The 18,789-nt window shown below is 42.7% G+C and overlaps 2 protein-coding genes across 3 annotated transcripts; one reads left to right on the forward strand and one right to left on the reverse strand.

Annotated features, from left to right (window-relative positions):
- The first annotated feature begins 6,946 nt into the window (after positions 1-6,946).
- Positions 6,947-9,484, forward strand: LOC124865826 (hairy/enhancer-of-split related with YRPW motif protein 1-like). Its single transcript, XM_047361283.1, has 5 exons — positions 6,947-7,123; positions 7,289-7,361; positions 7,535-7,618; positions 7,735-7,816; positions 7,973-9,484. The coding sequence occupies exons 1-5, from the start codon at positions 7,038-7,040 to the stop codon at positions 8,581-8,583; spliced, it is 936 nt and encodes a 311-aa protein (XP_047217239.1). The 5' UTR covers positions 6,947-7,037; the 3' UTR covers positions 8,584-9,484.
- Positions 9,485-12,759: 3,275 nt separating this feature from the next.
- stmn2a (stathmin 2a) lies at positions 12,760-18,789 on the reverse strand. 2 transcript variants are annotated; one of them, XM_047361077.1, is made up of 5 exons: positions 18,621-18,789; positions 13,680-13,781; positions 13,369-13,541; positions 13,104-13,295; positions 12,760-12,996 (listed from the first exon to the last, which is right to left on the reverse strand). In XM_047361077.1, the coding sequence occupies exons 1-5, from the start codon at positions 18,637-18,639 to the stop codon at positions 12,934-12,936; spliced, it is 549 nt and encodes a 182-aa protein (XP_047217033.1). In that variant the 5' UTR covers positions 18,640-18,789; the 3' UTR covers positions 12,760-12,933. The 2 variants fall into 2 exon arrangements, with proteins under 2 accessions (XP_047217033.1, XP_047217034.1); XM_047361078.1 differs by having other exon boundaries at positions 13,686-13,781; positions 18,621-18,786.

The raw sequence follows: 18,789 nt of genomic DNA on the forward strand, positions 1-18,789 counted from the left end.
TTGTCAATTTAAATGTTGCGCCTGAGTTGTTTTCGATAAAACAAGAAATATGAAAATGTCAGAATCTGTGCTTTGTGTGTCTGTTGGTGCTTTTACTGTGCTCAGCCTCTAGATGGCGTGGAATCTGGAGGAGAGGTGACAGGTGTTTGCTATTCCCCTGATTATTCTGCAGAGGACTATTTAAGGAGGAGGCTGCCAGCAACTCACTGCCAGAGGGTTGCCCTTAGCAGTACTACTCAGCTACGTTGCCTTTGACCTTGCCTTGTACACCAAGTAACTTTGTCTTTGTATCCTGCAAGTTTCCCGAACCTGATTTTGCCTTGCATTGAATCCTGCCTGGATAAACCGTCTTCTGGAAGGAAGCAATCCAGTTCCATGAACAAAGTCTCAAGTCTCTCATAACTTTGTTGGATCACGCCGGCTGGCAGCCTCCTGATTCCTGCATACCTCGGACTTCCATCTGCGAACCCTGTCCACTCTCCTCCCTCCATCGCACCTCGTGGATTACAAACTCTCCTGGCTTACCATACCCACCAACTTCAGTCTCACCGGCAAACAACCACTTGGTTTCTCCACTCTCCCTCTGGCGGATCCCTCCACCATTCTTTGTAAGACAGATTTATTATTTTCATGTGTTCAGCCCCAGAGTTATCCCTGCTTACCTTGTTTATTTCTACAGTTTGCATCCTGGTTCCAGTTCCCTGCATTATTCACCCAGTTGTAAATAAACACTTTACCGAACAATACCGTCTCCTGAATTGCTTTCTGCATGTGGGTCACATCCTTTAAACTCAATATGACAGAACACTCTGGTCAACCTGACCCAGCAAAAGCATTCAGGAGAACTTTATCTGAACAACACCACCAGATTGCTACTCATTATTCTTCTCTCCATTCTCTTTTTGAACAACAGAAACAGACCAATCAGCAGATCGAACAACTACTTCCTTGTTTCAGCACACCTTGAGCAATTTCACCGCCCCGGCAATAGAGGGCGCTGTTGCCTCTCCAGTTTCTCAGCAACTTCCGCACTCACGTGAGGTCACTTCCCCAAATCCAGAAAAATTCTCCAGTGAGAAGGGAGATTGTAAGGGTTTCCTTCTCCAATGCACTTTAGTATTTAATTGCTCCCCACAGTCTTTTCCTCATGATGCAGTAAAGATTTCTTTTGTACTTGGGCTGCTAACAGGAAAAGCCTTGAGGTGGGCAGAGGCCCGTTTTTCGAACTGTTTAGATTTTGGCTGCACATTTTCTGAGTTTGAGGAGGAGTTACGTCAGGTTTTCTCCTGTGAGAAAGATTTAACCACCAATGCTCGTGGCTTATGGTCTATTAAACAGAGAAATCAGTCAGTTGCTGAATTTTCCATAGATTTTCGCGCCCTCGCTGCTACTTCTGGATGGAATGACTGCGCTCTTAGAGCCGCTTTCTTCCAGTCATTAAATTATCCTTTAAAGGATGAATTAGCTTTAGTCAACGAGCCTAAGACTTTGAATGGGTTAATCAAGTTAGCCGTTAGACTAGATAACCGAATGAGGGAGAGAAAAAGATCCAGATTAGAACAGAGTGCAGTTAGGGCCCATCTCTCTAGCCCTACTCCCGAAACTGGTCGGCCCACGCCTGCTTCACACAATTCAGGTATTAAACCCATGCAGATCGGGCGTACCCAGCTTTCCCCTGAGGAAAGATTAAGACGCCGCCAAGCTAATTAGTGTTTTTACTGTGGCTCACCAGAACACCATCTTGCTAACTGCCCTATTCGTCCTTCGGGGCCAAAAGGGCAGGTCCGCCAGTAAGTGAGGGGAGACTGACGGATCGTTTCCTTACTCCCAGACTTAGTTTACCTGCCACATTAATTTCACACCGTCCTTTTCAAAACCTCTCTGCTCTTATTGACTCGGGTAGCGACCAGAACCTCATTGATCCGAGGTTAGTTAAAGAAGCTCAGATTGAGACTGAGCCACTTCCCACGCCTCAAGCTGTTTCTTCATCAGATGGCAAAAAATTACATCAAATCACTCATAAAACCAAACCTTTGACTTTAATCCTGTCAGGTAATCATAGGGAGGAGATCTAATTTTTTGTGTTCTCTATCGCTTTGAACTCAATCATTTTAGGTTTTCCCTGGCTCAAGAAGCACAACCCCCATGTGAACTGGACTGAAAGCCGAGTTGAATCTTGGTCCACCAACTGTCTTTCTTCCTGTTTTCAGTCAGCCATTGCTTCACAACCTTCTGAGTTAGCTCCTACTGGAGATGAGATTTCTGACCTCACTAACGTTCCTCCAGAATACCATGATCTCAGTTTGGTTTTCAGTAAATCATTTCTGGACCTGAAAGGTTATGGAAGATTACATAAATGAGTCATTAATAGCCAGGCTAATTTGTCCTTCTTCATCTCCACTCGGAGCAGGGTTTTTCTTTGTGGGTAAGAAGGATGGTTCACTCCGCCCTTGTATTGATGATAGGGGAATAAACCAAATTACTGTTAAAAACAAGTACCCTCTTCCACTCCTTTCCTCAGCCTTTGAACCAGTCCATGGTTCCACTATATTCTCCAAGCTAGATTTCCGTAATGCATATGATTTAGTTAGGATCCGCCAGGGAGACGAGTGGAAGACCGCCGTCAAGACCCCATTAGGTAACTTTGAGTACCTAGTCATGCCTTTTGGACTAAGTAACGCACCAGCAGTATTCCAGTCACTCATCAATGACATACTAAGGGACTTTTTGAATGTTTTTGTTTACCTTGATGACATCTTGATTTATTCAAAGGACATTGAAGAACACAACCGTCACGTCCACCTGGTGCTACAAAGACCTTTGGAGAACAGACTGTCTGTTAAAGATGAAAAATGTGAATTTCACAAGAAATCTGTCACATTCTTAGGATACATCCTGGAGGGTGGACAGGTTCGCTCGGACCCGGAGAAGATCAAGGTGGTTCTGGAGTGGCCTGTCCCGGACTCCCACAAGCAGCTACAACGGTTCCTTGGATTTGCAAACTTCTATCGTCGATTCATCAAAAACGTTAGCCTAATAGCCGCACCACTCACAGCCCTGACCTCCACAAACATTGTGTTTCCATACATCAAAAGAAGTTTTCTCAGACACCCATATTGGTTCATCCTGATTCCTCCAGACAGTTCATTTTGGAGGTTGACGCCTCGGATACAGGAGTTGGAGCGGTTCTTTCTCAGCAGTCTACCATCGATGGAAAACTCCACCCATGTGCCTTTTTCCGTCGTCGTCTCACAAATATGGAACAGAATTACGATGTGGGGGACAGAGAGCTCTTAGCTATAAAGTTAGCTCTCGAAGAGTGGAGACATTGGCTGGAGGGTGCTAAGCATCCTATTTTAGTATGGACCGATCATAGGAATCTGGCCTACTTACGATCAGCCAAGAGACTGAACCCACGCCAATCACGGTCTTTCTCTCGCTTTGATCCAAGAACGGCAAGCCGGACGCTCTTTCCCGACTTTACTCGTCAGACTCCACTGAGAAGGAGGCAGAACCCATTGTGCTGTCCCATTGGACTTTTGCGGCCCTAGTTTGGGAGGTAGAGAACCTTGTAAATAATGCCCTATGAACCGGACCCAGGTACGGGTCCCCCCAACAAGAAGTATGTTCCCACTTCCGTGAGATTCAACCTCATCCGCTGGTTGCACACAGCTAAATTCTCAGGTCACCCAGTGGTCAGTAGAACCATCTCACTCATCTCTAGAAGATTTTGGTGGCCGTCCATCCACAAGGACATCACTGACTATGTTCAGGCTTGTCTGGTTTGTGCCAGACAAAAGTCGAGCAATCAGCCTCCCTATGGGTTACTCCAGCCGCTCAGTGCACCTAAACGCCCTTGGTCTCATATCGCTCTGGACTTTGTAACAGGTTTACCTATATCCAAAGGGAATACAGTCATCCTCACTATAGTAGACCGTTTTTCTAAGTCCTGTCATCTTGTGCCACTAAAAAGACTCCCTTCTGCTTTTCAGACTGCCCAATTGTTGGTTCAACACGTGTTTTGCCTACATGGCATTCCCCAGGATATCTTGTCAGATTGTGGTCCCCAATTTATCTCTCGTGTTTGGAAACAGTTTTGTTTGGCTCTTGGAGCCAAAGCCTCCTTGACTTCTGGCTACCATCCCCAATCTAATGGACAAACTGAACGTATGAACCAACAGATGGAGTCCATCCTCAGATGCATGACCGCAACCGAACCTCTCGACTGGAGTGTTTCCATGAACAAAAACTCAAGTCTCTCATGACTTCGTTGGATCACGCCGGCTGGCAGCCTCCTGATTCCTGCGTACCTCGGACCTCCATCTGCGAACCCTGTTCACCCTCCTTTCTCCATCGCACCTCGTGGATTACAAACTCTCCTGGTTTACCATATCCACCAACTTCAGTCTCACCGGCAAACAACCACTTGGTTTCTCCACTCCCCCTCTGGCGGATCCCTCCACCATTCTTTGTAAGACAGATTTATTATTTTCATGAGTAAAGCCCCAGAGTTATCCCTGCTTACCTTGTTTATTTCTACAGTTTGCATCCTGGTTCCAGTTCCCTGCATTATTCACCCAGTTGTAAATAAACACTTTACCGAACAATACCGTCTCCTGAATTGCTTTCTGCATGTGGGTCAAATCCTTTAAACTCAATATGACAGAAAAGACTCTGCTCGGATTTGTTTTTAGCTTGACTCTCCCTTAAAAATTTCTCTCTAACCCAACAAAAGGAGATCTATTATTATTCTATTGCTATTTAACAAAACCTTACTTCAGAAATGAATATATAAAAAGGAAGGAAACATTCTTGAGAGAAATCTGATTTTGTTCCACATAAACAGGTACTAGGAAGTGATAGCAAGTATTTTTCTTGTGCATCCAATCATAAACAAGGTAAAATGACAGTTCTGCACAAGTTTCTTTCTGTTGAAAAATCATTAACTGTTATCATGTCTGCAGTACATAACTCTCCAAGCTAGGTAACCCAAAAATGTGGATAAATATTTCCCTATGGCTAAAGCTAGCATCAGGTCCAATTCCAAGATGAAGCTCTACCATCTTAAGACAACTCCAGTATCAAAAACCCAACAACTGTTGATGCAAAACTATTGTATGAACCTTTGAATTGTTGTCACAGCTGCGTTGACATGGTAAAGTCTGCAGTTTCATTGCAGTGGAGAGGAGGTAGTCTACATGTTGGTGCACTGTCAATGATCTTCCATGTGAAGCATGTACAGCAGAACAGAATCTAGAAAGCATTTCTGATCAGAGTAACTCTATAATATGAAAATGAGGTAGCTTAAAACTAAGAAATATTAGAGTTGTTCTAGCAAACAACCTTTTATTGGGTTTCACGATATGTCTTACTGGATATGCTGTTTTAAGATGGTGGAATTTCCCTTTGAAACTGGCCCCATTGGATTAACTATTATTTAAGTCACAGGAAAATATTATTCTAGATTTATACTAAAAGAAAACCCTAAATGAATAATCTATTGCAGCTACAACAATAACTGCTTTTAAAAATAGAAAATAGGGATACTGAACTATCCCCTTGAGGTCTACAAACTGTGCAAATGGGAATGCTGATATGCTTGAAAAAGGTTAAGGTTATGACGTGTGAATATGCCAACAGTGGAAATGGTTGTCATTTTTCACTTCTTTTTGCTTTTTTTCTCTTTTTTTGAAAAAAAATGCGACGGTCGTCTTTTTGTTTTGCTATCTTCACATGAGAGATGTGCAACACTCATCCACACTCGCTTTGTGGTGTAACCTGACGTTGTAGACCTATCTATGACCTGTTGGGAACAGGAATTGTTGGTCCTGCAGCAGTTGTTCAGGGGAATCAAGCTCTCATCTGCACTTGTCTCGCTCCCAGTGCACCAAGTTAACAACTGACCTGATGGAACAGAAACAGCTGTGTCTCAACAAGGTAGTGGTCTGTGAGACAGCTGGGGAGGTGGGGGAGCATTTCCACTGATGGACTGAACAGACATGGCAGGATCAGAGCAGGAACCCTATATGAGCAACAGGTCGTTGATCACGTCTTCATAAACATTGGAAGGTTCTATTGAAGTGAAAAACTTAAGATTTAATCCTGAATGAAAGACATCGTCAAAGCAAATTCTTACATCAAAAAATACATATCGGCTAAATGTTACATTTTTTCAATGCTTGAGAATGGCATGTTGTAGTACAGTAATGATCATAATGTTTCTCGGAGAACATGCAACTTCCATGCAGAAACATTTATTTTAATTATAATTAAATGATGATTTTGTTTGTTTCACAAATATTCACCAAAAAACACAGGTAGAAACTTTCAGATTATCCAGATGTATCAATTTATGGGCTGAATACTTATACAAATTCAATCATGTTTGTTATTATTATTATCAATTTGTTTTTACAAAACCTTGAAAACTTTTAGGGTAGGTCTTTCCTAGAGTAATGTCTTCTCACTTGAGATATTACCTAAAAATATGGATTTAATAAATCTAAGAGTCTTTAGATTGAACCTTGACAACATCAACTGAACCAGTAGACCAGTAGACAAATATAAATGTACAGTGCTTCTCAAGCGTTTTATAAAAATAAGACCTTATTAAATACTAAATATTCCTACTACCACCTTCCTGTTAGTCGTTTTTGGGGCAGCTGCTCCACTTTGAATTTTTGTTTTATGTGTATTATCATAAAAACAAAACTCTTCAATTAAGACTGATCTGTCAACTAGTAAAAGAAAAAAAAAGAAAGATGTAAAAGAAAACATTTTACTTCCTGTAAACTTTTCCAATCATAGATAGCGCAATATATCTTAAATGAAAACGTCATTTAGGTGTCAGTTTAGTTTGAGACGGATCACAAGTTTCAGGCCACGCCCACACCAATCAGCAGGCCCGCCTCCTTCCGGTGTTGTGAAAGTAATCCCTGCAGAGCAGATCCGATGATCAAACTGTTGCTGGGACCTTCCGCAGCTGGAGCTCTCTGTAAATCTAAGCCTCCTTCATCTGTGCGAGTCTGGAAATCAGAATGAAGCGAAGCCTCAACTACAGCTCATCAGACAGCGAGCTGGACGACAACGTGGAAGTGGAGAAGGATAGTGGAGACGAAAATGGGTAGGATTTTTTACCAAACATGATATGACACACTTTAAGGAGGTGTGGTTTGTTTTCGTCTTTTATCTTTTTTTAGATTAAACATGCATTGTGCATGAGCTAACATAAGACATTTCATGTTGTGCGATGATTTCAATAAAAATCTGAGACATATTTACCTTTCAGTCAAGCTGACTCTCCAGGATCCATGTCACCCACCACCACCACGCAAGTTCAAGCAAGGAAAAGGCGCAGAGGGGTATGCAAACGTCTAGAATTGAATGTTTTTTTAAGCTCAAATGCTTTTCCTACTTCCTTCTATTTATACTTGTAATGTTATATGTTTTTTATTTATTTCATATATTCATATTTTTTATCGTTTTGTTTTTATTTCACATTTATATTTGTCTATGTTGAAATGTTTTAAAACAGATCATAGAGAAAAGAAGACGTGACCGAATCAATAATAGCCTGTCGGAGCTTAGAAGACTGGTGCCAAGTGCTTTTGAGAAGCAGGTGAATTAGTCTTTCCTTCAGTCCAGCCTCTTAGCCTGACCTCAAACTGATGTTTTTATGCAGATTATAGCCATGTTCAGTTGGAATTTGTAAGTCTTCATCTTCCTGCTTCTCAGGGATCAGCTAAATTGGAAAAAGCTGAAATTTTGCAAATGACAGTGGACCATCTGAAGATGCTCCATGCATCTGGAGGGAAAGGTACATAACCCTGTGAAATTATAATGTGCACCATAATTCTTCTTTAATGAGCTACAACAACATTTAATTTCCCTTTGTGATTAATAAAGTATTTTTGAATTTGAATTGAATTTAAGTTGCATGCTTATTTAAACATCGTGTTGTCTTATCTGACAGGCTACTTTGAGGCTCACGCTCTTGCTAAGGATTACCGCAGCTTGGGCTTCAGGGAGTGCCTGGCAGAGACGGCCCGTTACCTGAGCATTGTCGAGGGCCGGGATAGTGCAGACTCCCTGCGGGTGCGGTTGGTGTCCCACCTCAGCAACTGCGCCTCTCAGAGGGAGGTGCACACTGGACTGGAACATTTGGCCTGGGGCTCGGCCTATGGGACAGCCCCTTCAACTCTCCCCCACCATCTTCTTCTACAGCACCCTCACGGCAGAACACCAGCACCCAGAACAAATAGCAGCCCACTCTCTTCTTGCTCCTCATCGTCCTCTTCTTCATCCTCTTCATCCAGCGAGGTTTCCAGAACATCCAGGCTCGGCATGCTGTCCCAAACAGAGTCTCTCAGTGTGCCTCCTAATGGCTCCCTACCCCTCAGTCTACCTGTGCCAACATCTAAGCTCTCCGCACCTCTCATCTCATCTCTCTCTTCGCTTTCCACATTCCCTCTTTCTTTTGGGGCCTTTCCTCTCATCTCCCCAACGGCCGTCAGTACAATGAGTCCCTCCTCCACCATGTCAAAGCCTTACAGGCCTTGGGGCATGGAGATTGGGGCATTCTGACGCTGACCACTGGACTGAAGGCAACTGCTGAGCTGTGCCCACCACCACTGGAAATGAATCAAAAATGATTCTATTTCACTTAGAAATAAGTTTGAGAAGTTGCAGGTGGATTTAATGCCCTCTTAGAATTTCATTTACTTAAAAGGTGAATTTGTTATACTGTTAATTGAATTAAAAGCCTAATTTAGGTAGCCTGTACTGCCTCCAGGTTGAGGAATGCTATAAAAATATGAATGAGCCATGAATAGATTCACTGTAGAAGAAATTTAGAGACAAAATACAAAAATTGTGTAAACTGGTGACCACCATGGCTGGACTTAAAAGGGATATGGGCCTCTGAGCTAGATGAAGTTTTTTGCCCACTGAAGTTTTTTTTACATATGCAAGTTATGAGTAAATATCAGCAAAACTGTTTTGTCCAAAACTCTAGGTAAAAAAAACACCTAAAGTTTCTTCTAAATACAGCCATTGATTACAAGGCATTGTAACCCAGTCACTGAAATACACCAAAAGCAAAAAGGTCTGGAGCTTGTGCTTAAAGCTTGCTGTTGTTACATCTGAGGTTGGCTAAATTAAAAATCCTTCACTATTCATTCAATAGTTGTATATTGATTATAAACATGGAAATCTCCTTTTAAAAATTTACAAAAAATTGTGGGTGACCAAAACCTCAGGGCACCAAACTAGTTGGCCCTGGTTAGAATCTGGCCCAGTTTACTACAGATTTCTACATTTTAAAAGTAGAGTTGTTTAATTTGTACTGTTTTTTTAGCAATATTGCAGCTATGTACAAATAAAATTGTTTTATGGATTAAAGTTAGAAAATAAATGTCTTGAAATACATAAAAATGCTTTTATGTATCTGTTATAATTTTTTTACCAATAAAGTGGGTCCAAAACAGTTTTGGCATTTTTCTGTGTTATTTATCCTCAAATGTCACTGGTTTAACATGTATATAATTAGCTGATTATTATTTAACATTTGCATTGATTATAGGTTTCTTCCCAAATCAGTATTCATGCTACAGGTGCATTATGGCTGCAGCTCCATGGAAGTTCATTATACATTAATAAGATTTTGGTTATTGACTAAACGCAGGCCTTTGACATGTGCCAGGTTCAAGTAACAGAATCCAAAAGCATTGTTGCCCTTACGAATACCCAGGAAATCATTAAGAGCCGGAGGAAATCCTTTACAATGTTGCCCTGACCTCACCAGGCTGGGTTGGACTGAAACGGAGACAATAGTGTGAACAGGATGAGGACATTGGTGAAAAAGGAGTTATTAAGTATTGCCAACAGAGAAGCAGATGGCCTCATAAATTACAGCTTGACTCATATGGGATGTTTCAGGTTTTGTGTCTTTAAATTAGGATTTTTAGGGTTTCATTGTTTTAGTGAGGCAGATTTATCTTTCTATCGAGCAGTTCAGGCTTCCAAGTTAAGGAGTAAAAAGTGTTCATAATTTGTTGCCTGAAGGCTAAAGCTACACACTCATAACAATATATTAAGATTATTAATATATTAAAATGTATAAGTTAAAAACAAAGTCAGAGTGAAAGTCTTAATGTTTAATCATGTCCTTTTTTAGGCAAGTTTTCAATACAATAGTGTTATATATTGTCCAGCTTCGGAGGATGAGAATTTAGCTTCCACTGTGAGATATAAATCAGACACTGCCACCTGCTGGTAGAACATCATACTTACACTAATAGACGTTAAACGATTTTGTTCCATAATACAAAAAACTGGGCAAACCAGGTCTGGCCTGTATATAATTGTGACTGTAATAATAATAATAATAATAATAATAATAATAATAATAAAAGTATTAATAGCAATGACATAATATCATTACTATTCAACAATATCTAAATAATGTGACTGAAGGGCTCTCACTTCATTATATGCAATTTAAAAACAGCTAAATTAGATAGCATACACAATTTTGCTATTACGAATGAATAAAAAATTCAAATGAACATATGAAAAAATATTGTGATTTTAAATACTATAAATTTAGCATTACCTTGGGAAAATTTAGCACACTGTTATTTGATTCATTTTATTTTTTTGCACAAATTGATCATTTTTGTCTCATTGATCACTATTGAAGTACTAAAGAGAACATCTATTATTGCATAGTGTCCATAAACACAGAGTTTAGACCTTTCATATGAAAACACTGCAAACCTTTGAGATTTAGATGCAACAACCATTTATATGTCCTGAATTTTCAACGGAAAGTGCTGCTCTCAAAAGAAGTTGTCTGAACGCCAATAAGTTTAAAGATTATTGCATTAAACTCTGGATGTGAACTTCTCTTTTTATTCTAAAGAAGAACATGTTAATAATATTGAATGTGGTTCAGTCAGCTGATAGGTTCTTATCTGAAAAGTTAAGTAGTTGATGTTCTCTCTCTTGTTCAAAAGATGTAGATGAAACATTAACAGGATCATTTTTTGTTTGCTGTGTGCAACATGATGTAGCATGGATGTTTTCTAAGGTCCACATATGATTGGCTGATCAGTTCTCGGGAAAACTCTTTACCTGGAAGCTGTTGGCTCTGAAAGCTACTTAGCTGAGACTCAGACAGACAGACTCCGAGTGACATTTTGGCCATAATCACAGTTTTTGTGCCAAGATGTCCCCAGTAGCCGAGCTGAGAAATTAGACTGTGATTAGACAGGACCAGAGTAGAAAACCATTTTGTGTTCTCTTATGGCTGTTCTGGTGTTAGATGCTGGTAGAATCAAAGGGATTTTCCAAGCATGATGTAAACCTGTATTGGTCTGCATTCCTGTGTCTCTGCATTACTCTTATCCTTGAAAGAAAGTCATATGGTCAGCTTGAAATGTGTAACTTAAACTAAAAGAAATTAAATAAAAAATGTGTTGCAGACTGCAATTCTCAAGATGTGTAGATAACTGGTTCTTTTATTTGGCAGTTTACAATTCCCTTTGTGTTTTATTACAGAAACATTATAGATGGTGCATGCCATATTCACAGAACTCCCAAAACTTTATTCAGCAAAGCTTTTACAGAGAAAAATATGAAGAGGAAAAACACAAGCAGCAGACTACGCAGGCAGATATTAGTGGTATACTGAAGGTTAAAAAGAGACTACTTCAGTGTGCTGTATGTAAAGCTTTTTGCATCCATTATCTACCTAAACCTCTAATAGAAGATGCTAATGATGCCTATTCGCCCACACAGACATACCTTAGGTTCACACTATCAAATATCAAGATGGGAGCAACAGCACATTCCACTGTCCAAGACACTGTGCATGATACCAGTTTGGTCTTGTAACATTCATTGATTTTGTGAGACTCATCTTCCGAGACTCTGATCCTAGGAGAGTTATAATTATTTGGCAAACGACTGGTTGAAAAAAGTGAGGATCTGCAGATGTACAAACAGTTACTCCCTTTAGGCAAATACATTCCTAACAACAATACAATTCTTAGAGGAAGTGGTCTGAATGGGTGTTGAGCATGAGAGGCGGCATGGGGGAGATATGCAATATGCCCAAACCAGTTTTGCAGCGTACATACATCAACTATCACTCTTCACGAAACACACAGATATCATTGTCACCATCATCATGACATCATCAGAAAACACTGAAAGTCATCCATCTACTGCCAACTCAAGCCTTTCACATGAAAGAGTCGTGGAGTAAAACTTGAAGAACAAAAATAATCAAAGACAAACAGATAGAGAGCAAGACAGCTAGCCAGTATGCTAGCTAGATACAGATAGATAGATAGATAGATAGATAGATAGATAGATAGATAGATAGATAGATAGATAGATAGATAGATAGATAGATAGATAGATAGATAGATAGATAGATAGATAGATAGATAGATAGATAGATAGATAGATAGATAGATAGATAGATAGATAGATAGATAGATAGATAGATAGATAGATAGATAGATAGATAGATAGATAGATAGATAGATAGATAGATAGATAGATAGATAGATAGATAGATAGATAGATAGATAGATAGATAGATAGATAGATAGATAGATAGATAGATAGATAGATAGATAGATAGATAGATAGATAGATAGATAGATAGATAGATAGATAAAAGTCATATGGCCGCACTCTTGCTAAAATCAAACCTATTCAGTTGTAAAAGGAGTGTTATGTAGATGTCTGTATCACTGACAATACTGAGGGTTGTGGATAGTTGTGACAAGGTGTGCAGTACTGTGGTGGTGAGTTTCTTGAGCCTCTCAGCCTTCATGGAAGAGTGTCTGTTTTGGAGAGGTTGAGGGCGGGGCAGGGATGGATGGATGGTTTGACAGACGGACCGCAGGAGTTGTGTGAAGCTCATGCTAGCTGCTCTTCCCTCAGCAGCTCCTTGTTCCTGCGCACTGTGGCAGCATGCTTCTCCTGAGCACAGCAACACACAGAGTGACAATGATTAGTTTGGACATTGTAACACTCATTCTGCAACACCGATTCCCACTAATAAATGCCTGGGTTTCTGCAGCTCTGACCTTCTCCAGTAGGCGCTCCATCATGGCTGCCAGGTGGGCCTCGCGGTTCTCCTTAATCTGCTCCATCTTCATCTGAAGCTTCTCCTCGGCCATCTTGCTGAAGTTGCTGTTCTCCTCCATGGCCTTTAGCAACACGTCCCTCTCATGCTCCCGCTTTTCAGCCAAAACCTTCAGCACCTGAGACTCTTGGTACTAAATAAACACGTCCTGTTATTCATTTTGAGAAGCCTGTGTTATTTAAAACCCAAAGCCAGAAAGAAAATACCTTCCTTCGCTCTTCAGCTGCCTCTAGTTTCTTCTCGATATCCTCCAAGGAGAGATCCCTCTTTGGGGGAGAGGGGAGGTTGTGGGCTAAGTCTGACACCGGAGACTGGGGCTTGAGAATTACCTCAAAGGCTTGCCCCGAGGCCCGCTTGTCTATAGGTTTAACCTCCATGTCTGTAAAGCAGACAAATACAATGATAATGCAAAAAATCTATTAACAAACCAGTTCGTTAATTACTAATGCCTCTTCTTCTAGGCATCCTTTAGGGACCATTTGTTTGGTTGTAAAGAAAATCAATGTTTCAGGCTCACCCATACCTTCGAACTCACAAACAAGCTTGTTGCGAGTCTCTGGGTAGAAACAGGAACAGATGAGGGAGAGGACAGACAACTCCTTCATCTTCTCTTTGTATGCTGTTGGAAAAGAAAGAAAACTTAGTATCTAGGTATAGTGAGATTTTGGAAACAGTAAAACAGATGAAACAATACACAACTAGGGTGCTGGCTCATTCAAAAAGGTCCTAAAATAATACAACTAATTGACAAACGGAAGTTGCTCATTAAACCACGTAAAGAGCTTTTCCAAAGCTTTCACAGCCCTTTATTTTTTTTTATCGAATCTGAGCCCCAACATGTATTCTATTTGGATTTTATGTGACATACCAACAAAGGTGCATTTGTGTTCAGCCCCCCTTTAGCTAAACTGTTCTGCTGTACCTCTGGCTGTTTGTTTAGGGTCATCCTGCTGGAAAGGTGAACCTCTGACCCAGTCACAATTCTTTACATAAAGTGAAAGAAAAGACTTCGTACTCGTCGTACTCGTCATCTTCCGCTTATCCGGGACCGGGTCGCGGGGGCAGCAGACTCAGCAGAGACGCCCAGACGTCCCTCTCTCCAGACACCTCCTCCAGGGGGAGCCCAAGGCGTTCCCAGGCCAGCCGAGAGACATAGTCCCTCCAGCGTGTCCTGGGCCGTCCCCTGGGCCTCCTCCCGGTGGGACGTGCCTGGAACACCTCCCGAGGAAGGCGTCCAGGAGGCATCCGGTATAGATGCCCGAGCCACCTCAACTGGCTCCTCTCGATGTGGAGGAGCAGCGGCTCTACTCCGAGCCCCTCCCGGATGGCTGAGCTCCTCACCCTATCTCTAAGGGAATGCCCGGCCACCCTACGGAGGAAGCTCATTTCAGCCGCTTGTATCCGGGATCTCGTTCTTTCGGTCATGACCCAAAGTTCATGGCCATAGGTGAGGGTAGGAACGTAGACCGACCGGTAAATTGAGAGCTTTGCTTTTCTGCTCAGCTCTTTCTTCACCACAACGGACAGGCACAGTGCCCTCACTACTGTGGCAGCTGCACCGATCCGTCTGTCGATTTCCCGCTCCATTCTTCCCTCACACGTGAATAAGACCCCGAGATACGTAAACTCCTCCACTTGAGGCAGGAACTCCCCTCCAACTTGAAGAGGACAAGCCACCCTTTTCCGGTCGAGTACCATGGCCTCGGACTTGGAGGAGCTGATCCTCATCCCAGCCGCTTCCCACTCGGCTGCGAACCGCCACAGCGCATGCTGTAGGTCTTGGCAAGAGGGGGCCAGCAGGACCACGTCATCCGCAAAAAGAAGAGACGAAATCCACCGGTCCCCAAACCAGACCCCCTACGGCCCTTGGTGCGTCTAGAAATCCTGTCCATAAAAGTTATGAACAGGACCGGTGACAAAGGGCAGCCCTGCCGGAGTCCAACATGCACCGGGAACAGGTCCGACTTAGTGCCGGCAATGCGGACCATCCTCCTGCTCCGCTCGTACAGGGGCCGGATGGCCCCTAATAAAGGGCCCCCGATTCCATACTCCTGGAGCACCCCCCACAGGGCATCACGAGGGACACAGTCGAATGCCTTTTCCAGGTCCACAAAACACATGTGAACCGGTTGGGCAAACCACACTGCTCCTCCTGAAGCCGAGGTTCGACTATCGGTCGGACTCTCCTCTCCAATACCCTGGCGTAGGCCTTACCAGGGAGGCTGAGGAGTGTGATCCCCTGTAGTTGGAACACACCCTCCGGGACCACCACCCCAGTCTGCCAGTCCAGAGGCACTGTCCCCGACCGCCACGCAATGTTGAAGAGGCGTGTCAACCATGACAGCCCTACAACATCCAGAGACTTGAGGTACTCAGGGCGGATCTCATCCACTCCCGAAGCCTTGCCACCGCGGAGCTTTTTAACCACCTCGGTGACTTCAGCCTGGGTGATGGGTCCAACCCTGAGTCCCCAGCCTCTGTTTCCACCACAGAATGCGTGATGGCAGGATTGAGGAGATCCTCGAAGTACTCCTTCCACCGCCCGATAATGTCCTCAGTCGAGGTCAGCAGTCTCTCACCCCCACTATAAACAGTGTTGGCGAAGCACTGCTTCCCCCTCCTGAGGCGCCGGACGGTTTGCCAGAATCGCTTCGAGGCCAACCGGTAGTCCTTCTCCATGGCCTCACCGAACTCCTCCCAGGCCCGGGTTTTTGCCTCTGCCACAGCCCGGGCCACTGCACGCTTGGCCTCACGGTACCCGTCAGCCGCCTCAGGAGTCCCACAAGCCAACCACAGCCGATAGGACTCCTTCTTCAGCTTGACAGCATCCCTTATTGCGGTGTCCACCACCGGGTTCTGGGATTGCCGCCGCGACAGGCACCGCAGACCTTACGGCGGCAGCTACGGGCAGCAGCATCGACAATAGATGCGGAGAACATGGTCCACTCGGACTCTATGTCTCCAACATCCCCCGGGATCTGGTCGAAGCTCTCCCGGAGGTGGGAGTTGAATACATCCCTGGCCGAGGGCTCCGCCAGGCGTTCCCAGCAGACCCTCACTATGCGCTTGGGCCTGCCAAGTCTGTCCGGCTTTCTCCTCCTCCAGCGGATCCAACTCACCACCAGGTGGTGATCAGTGGACAGCTCAGCCCCTCTCTTCACCCGAGTGTCCAAAACATGCGGCCGAAGGTCTGATGATACGACAACAAAGTCGATAATCGACCTCCTGCCTAGGGTGTCCTGGTGCCAAGTGCACTGATGGACACCCTTATGTTTGAAGAAAAGACTTTTTTTTCCAAATTTTTTTTAAAAGCACATTCTTCTAGATATTTATTGTGCCCTACATGGTTTGTGGCAAACTGCAAAAGGGACTTTTTGTGGGTGTCTTTTGCTACTTTTGCCAAAAGCCCAGATTTCTGGAGTGGAGTGCAATAGTTGTCCTGTCAATGGATTCTCCCACCTGAGCTGAGGATCTCAGCAGCTCCTCCATGCTTTTCCGATTAATCTTTACCTGGCCTGTCTGATTTGATAGACAGACATATCTTGGCAGATTGGCATTTGTAACATAGCCTTTTTAATTTTTAGATGAGACACTGAACAGTGGTCTTGGAGATGTCCAGGGTTTGGGTTACTATTTTATAACCTAACCCTGCTTTAAACTTCCCCACAGTTTATTCCTGACCTGCCTGCTGTGTTAATTTGTCTTCATGATGCTGTTGTTTACTAATGTTCTTTATAAAACATCAAGAGCCTTCACAGAACTGATGGATTTATACTGAGATTAAATAACACAAAGGTGAAGATTATTTATTATTTGGGTGATTTTCTAGTTTTTTTATCTAGTGGTTTCAGATTAAAGAGCATTGAACACAAGGGCACACTATCAAATTTTTATTTGTATAAAAATAAAAACTATGTTGCATTTTCCTTTTACTTCACAAGTATGCACTACATTATGTTGCACTATCGCATAAAATTCCAAAAACCAACATAAATAATTGTGGTGTTGGTGTGACAAAATAGGTACAAGTTCAAGGGGTATGAATAATTTTGCAATAATTAATTGAATAATTTTACCATTTCTTTATTACAGAATCAATAATCCATTTCAAGTCTTAAATGTATTGATGTGGTGTGTTCGTTCATTAATAATTGATAAATAACTGATTTATCCATTCTGATGAAGGAGAGGATAACTCAAAGCTCCTCTTTTAAAAGACACACCAATAAAATTGCCATTTATGAAACAAAAGAAACAAAATCAGTTTTCTTGTTAACTCTTTGTGCCGAAGCCCCTTGCATATCGGTGGTATGCCAAGCTTATTGTGTTGTCCAGACTTCCAGAACCAGTTGATTAATGATCTTCCTTTCATTTGTCCTCCTTCTCCTTTACATGTTTGTGAAAGTGCCAACCCAGGGTCCTCAGAGAGGACAAGAGAGCTGCTGAGCCTTCTGTTCCAAAGGCCAGTGTGTGAAGCAGCTCTTTTGATGCAGGGCTGGCCTGCTTCCCACCTTACAATACACTTATCTGCTATGAGGAAGCTCTTCATAATACGGCATGTACACACAGAAAACATGTCAAAATGGGACGATTAGGCTACATTAGGGCATTGCTTTAAGAAATGTAAACACATCAATTCAAACAAAAATGCTGAATGACTGAGGCTCTACGACGGCAAACTAATGCAGTGGAAAATATATAAACGTTTGTGTTTTAATCCAAAAGCCCAACTATTATAATTGGCGGTGCATATATGTTAATTTCTTGCTAGATTAATTGCAATACATGCAATAGCTGAAGATCCATCCCGGACTTAGAGGCAATAAGAAAAGCTAAAGAATGAAAAGGCACAATCCTGATCGCGTCTTAGAAAAATAACTACATAAATACAACATTTGAAAATAAACAGATCTATTTATGCAAGCTCGGTCATAATAAAAGTCACGTAGAAAGCAGTGCGGGATAAAGATGTCGGTTTTGCCGTCGGCACAGCGATCGGCCGCTTAGCATCTTGGGTGGGGTCCGTCTGCATTATGCTGCATGTTGGGGGCCGCCGTGGCATGAAGCAGCGCAGGTGCAGCGCTGCGAATAAAGCTATCTTAACAACTACGAGCGGATTATTTCAAATATTTGTTACAGTATACGAAATAAAATAATACAATAATCAAATAAACGTTTTAGAAACATAATGACGAAGGATTCTGGCCTTGTAAGCCTATTCTTGCCTTTTCCAGATTTCAGGGGAGACAATAGACTCTCATTCGATAGAAGACAAGTTCAGAGCTTAAAATTTTTTTGTTCTTATCCAACAACATTTAACGCCAGCTGGTATAATACACCTTTCTGGTATGCACCTGTCATTAGTCTATCCAACCATCCATCCATTCATCCATCCACCCTCTCATCCAGCCCTCTATCCTCCCGTCTTTTCAGAAAGGACCAATCTCATCACGCTTACCGGTTACAGTTTTGGCCATGGCTGATGTATTTCTCCGCAGAGGATGCTGAAGCTCTGTTCCGATGAACCGTGATGCTGCTTAAGGCACTGAGTCAGCGAATAGACCGGGCTTGGACCGGGGAGCAGACAGCAAGAGGAGCGAGCACGGGAACGCGCATGCAGACCCTCC

This window comes from Girardinichthys multiradiatus, chromosome 3 (assembly GCF_021462225.1).
Source record: "Girardinichthys multiradiatus isolate DD_20200921_A chromosome 3, DD_fGirMul_XY1, whole genome shotgun sequence".
In the NCBI taxonomy this organism is placed as follows: domain Eukaryota; kingdom Metazoa; phylum Chordata; class Actinopteri; order Cyprinodontiformes; family Goodeidae; genus Girardinichthys; species Girardinichthys multiradiatus.

What these genes read in the sequence shown, in the direction of transcription:
- LOC124865826 (XM_047361283.1), top strand. Translation starts at nt 7,038, where the DNA reads ATGAAGCGAAGCCTCAACTACAGCTCATCAGACAGCGAGCTGGACGAC. An exon ending in GATAGTGGAGACGAAAATGG is followed by an intron (nt 7,124 to 7,288) that starts GTAGGATTTTTT and finishes TTTACCTTTCAG; the next exon opens with TCAAGCTGACTCTCCAGGAT. An exon ending in CAAGTGCTTTTGAGAAGCAG is followed by an intron (nt 7,619 to 7,734) that starts GTGAATTAGTCT and finishes CCTGCTTCTCAG; the next exon opens with GGATCAGCTAAATTGGAAAA.
- stmn2a (XM_047361077.1), bottom strand. An exon ending in CAGCTGAAGAGCGAAGGAAG is followed by an intron (nt 13,296 to 13,368) that starts GTATTTTCTTTC and finishes GTGTTTATTTAG; the next exon opens with TACCAAGAGTCTCAGGTGCT. An exon ending in TGGAGCGCCTACTGGAGAAG is followed by an intron (nt 12,997 to 13,103) that starts GTCAGAGCTGCA and finishes TGCTGTGCTCAG; the next exon opens with GAGAAGCATGCTGCCACAGT.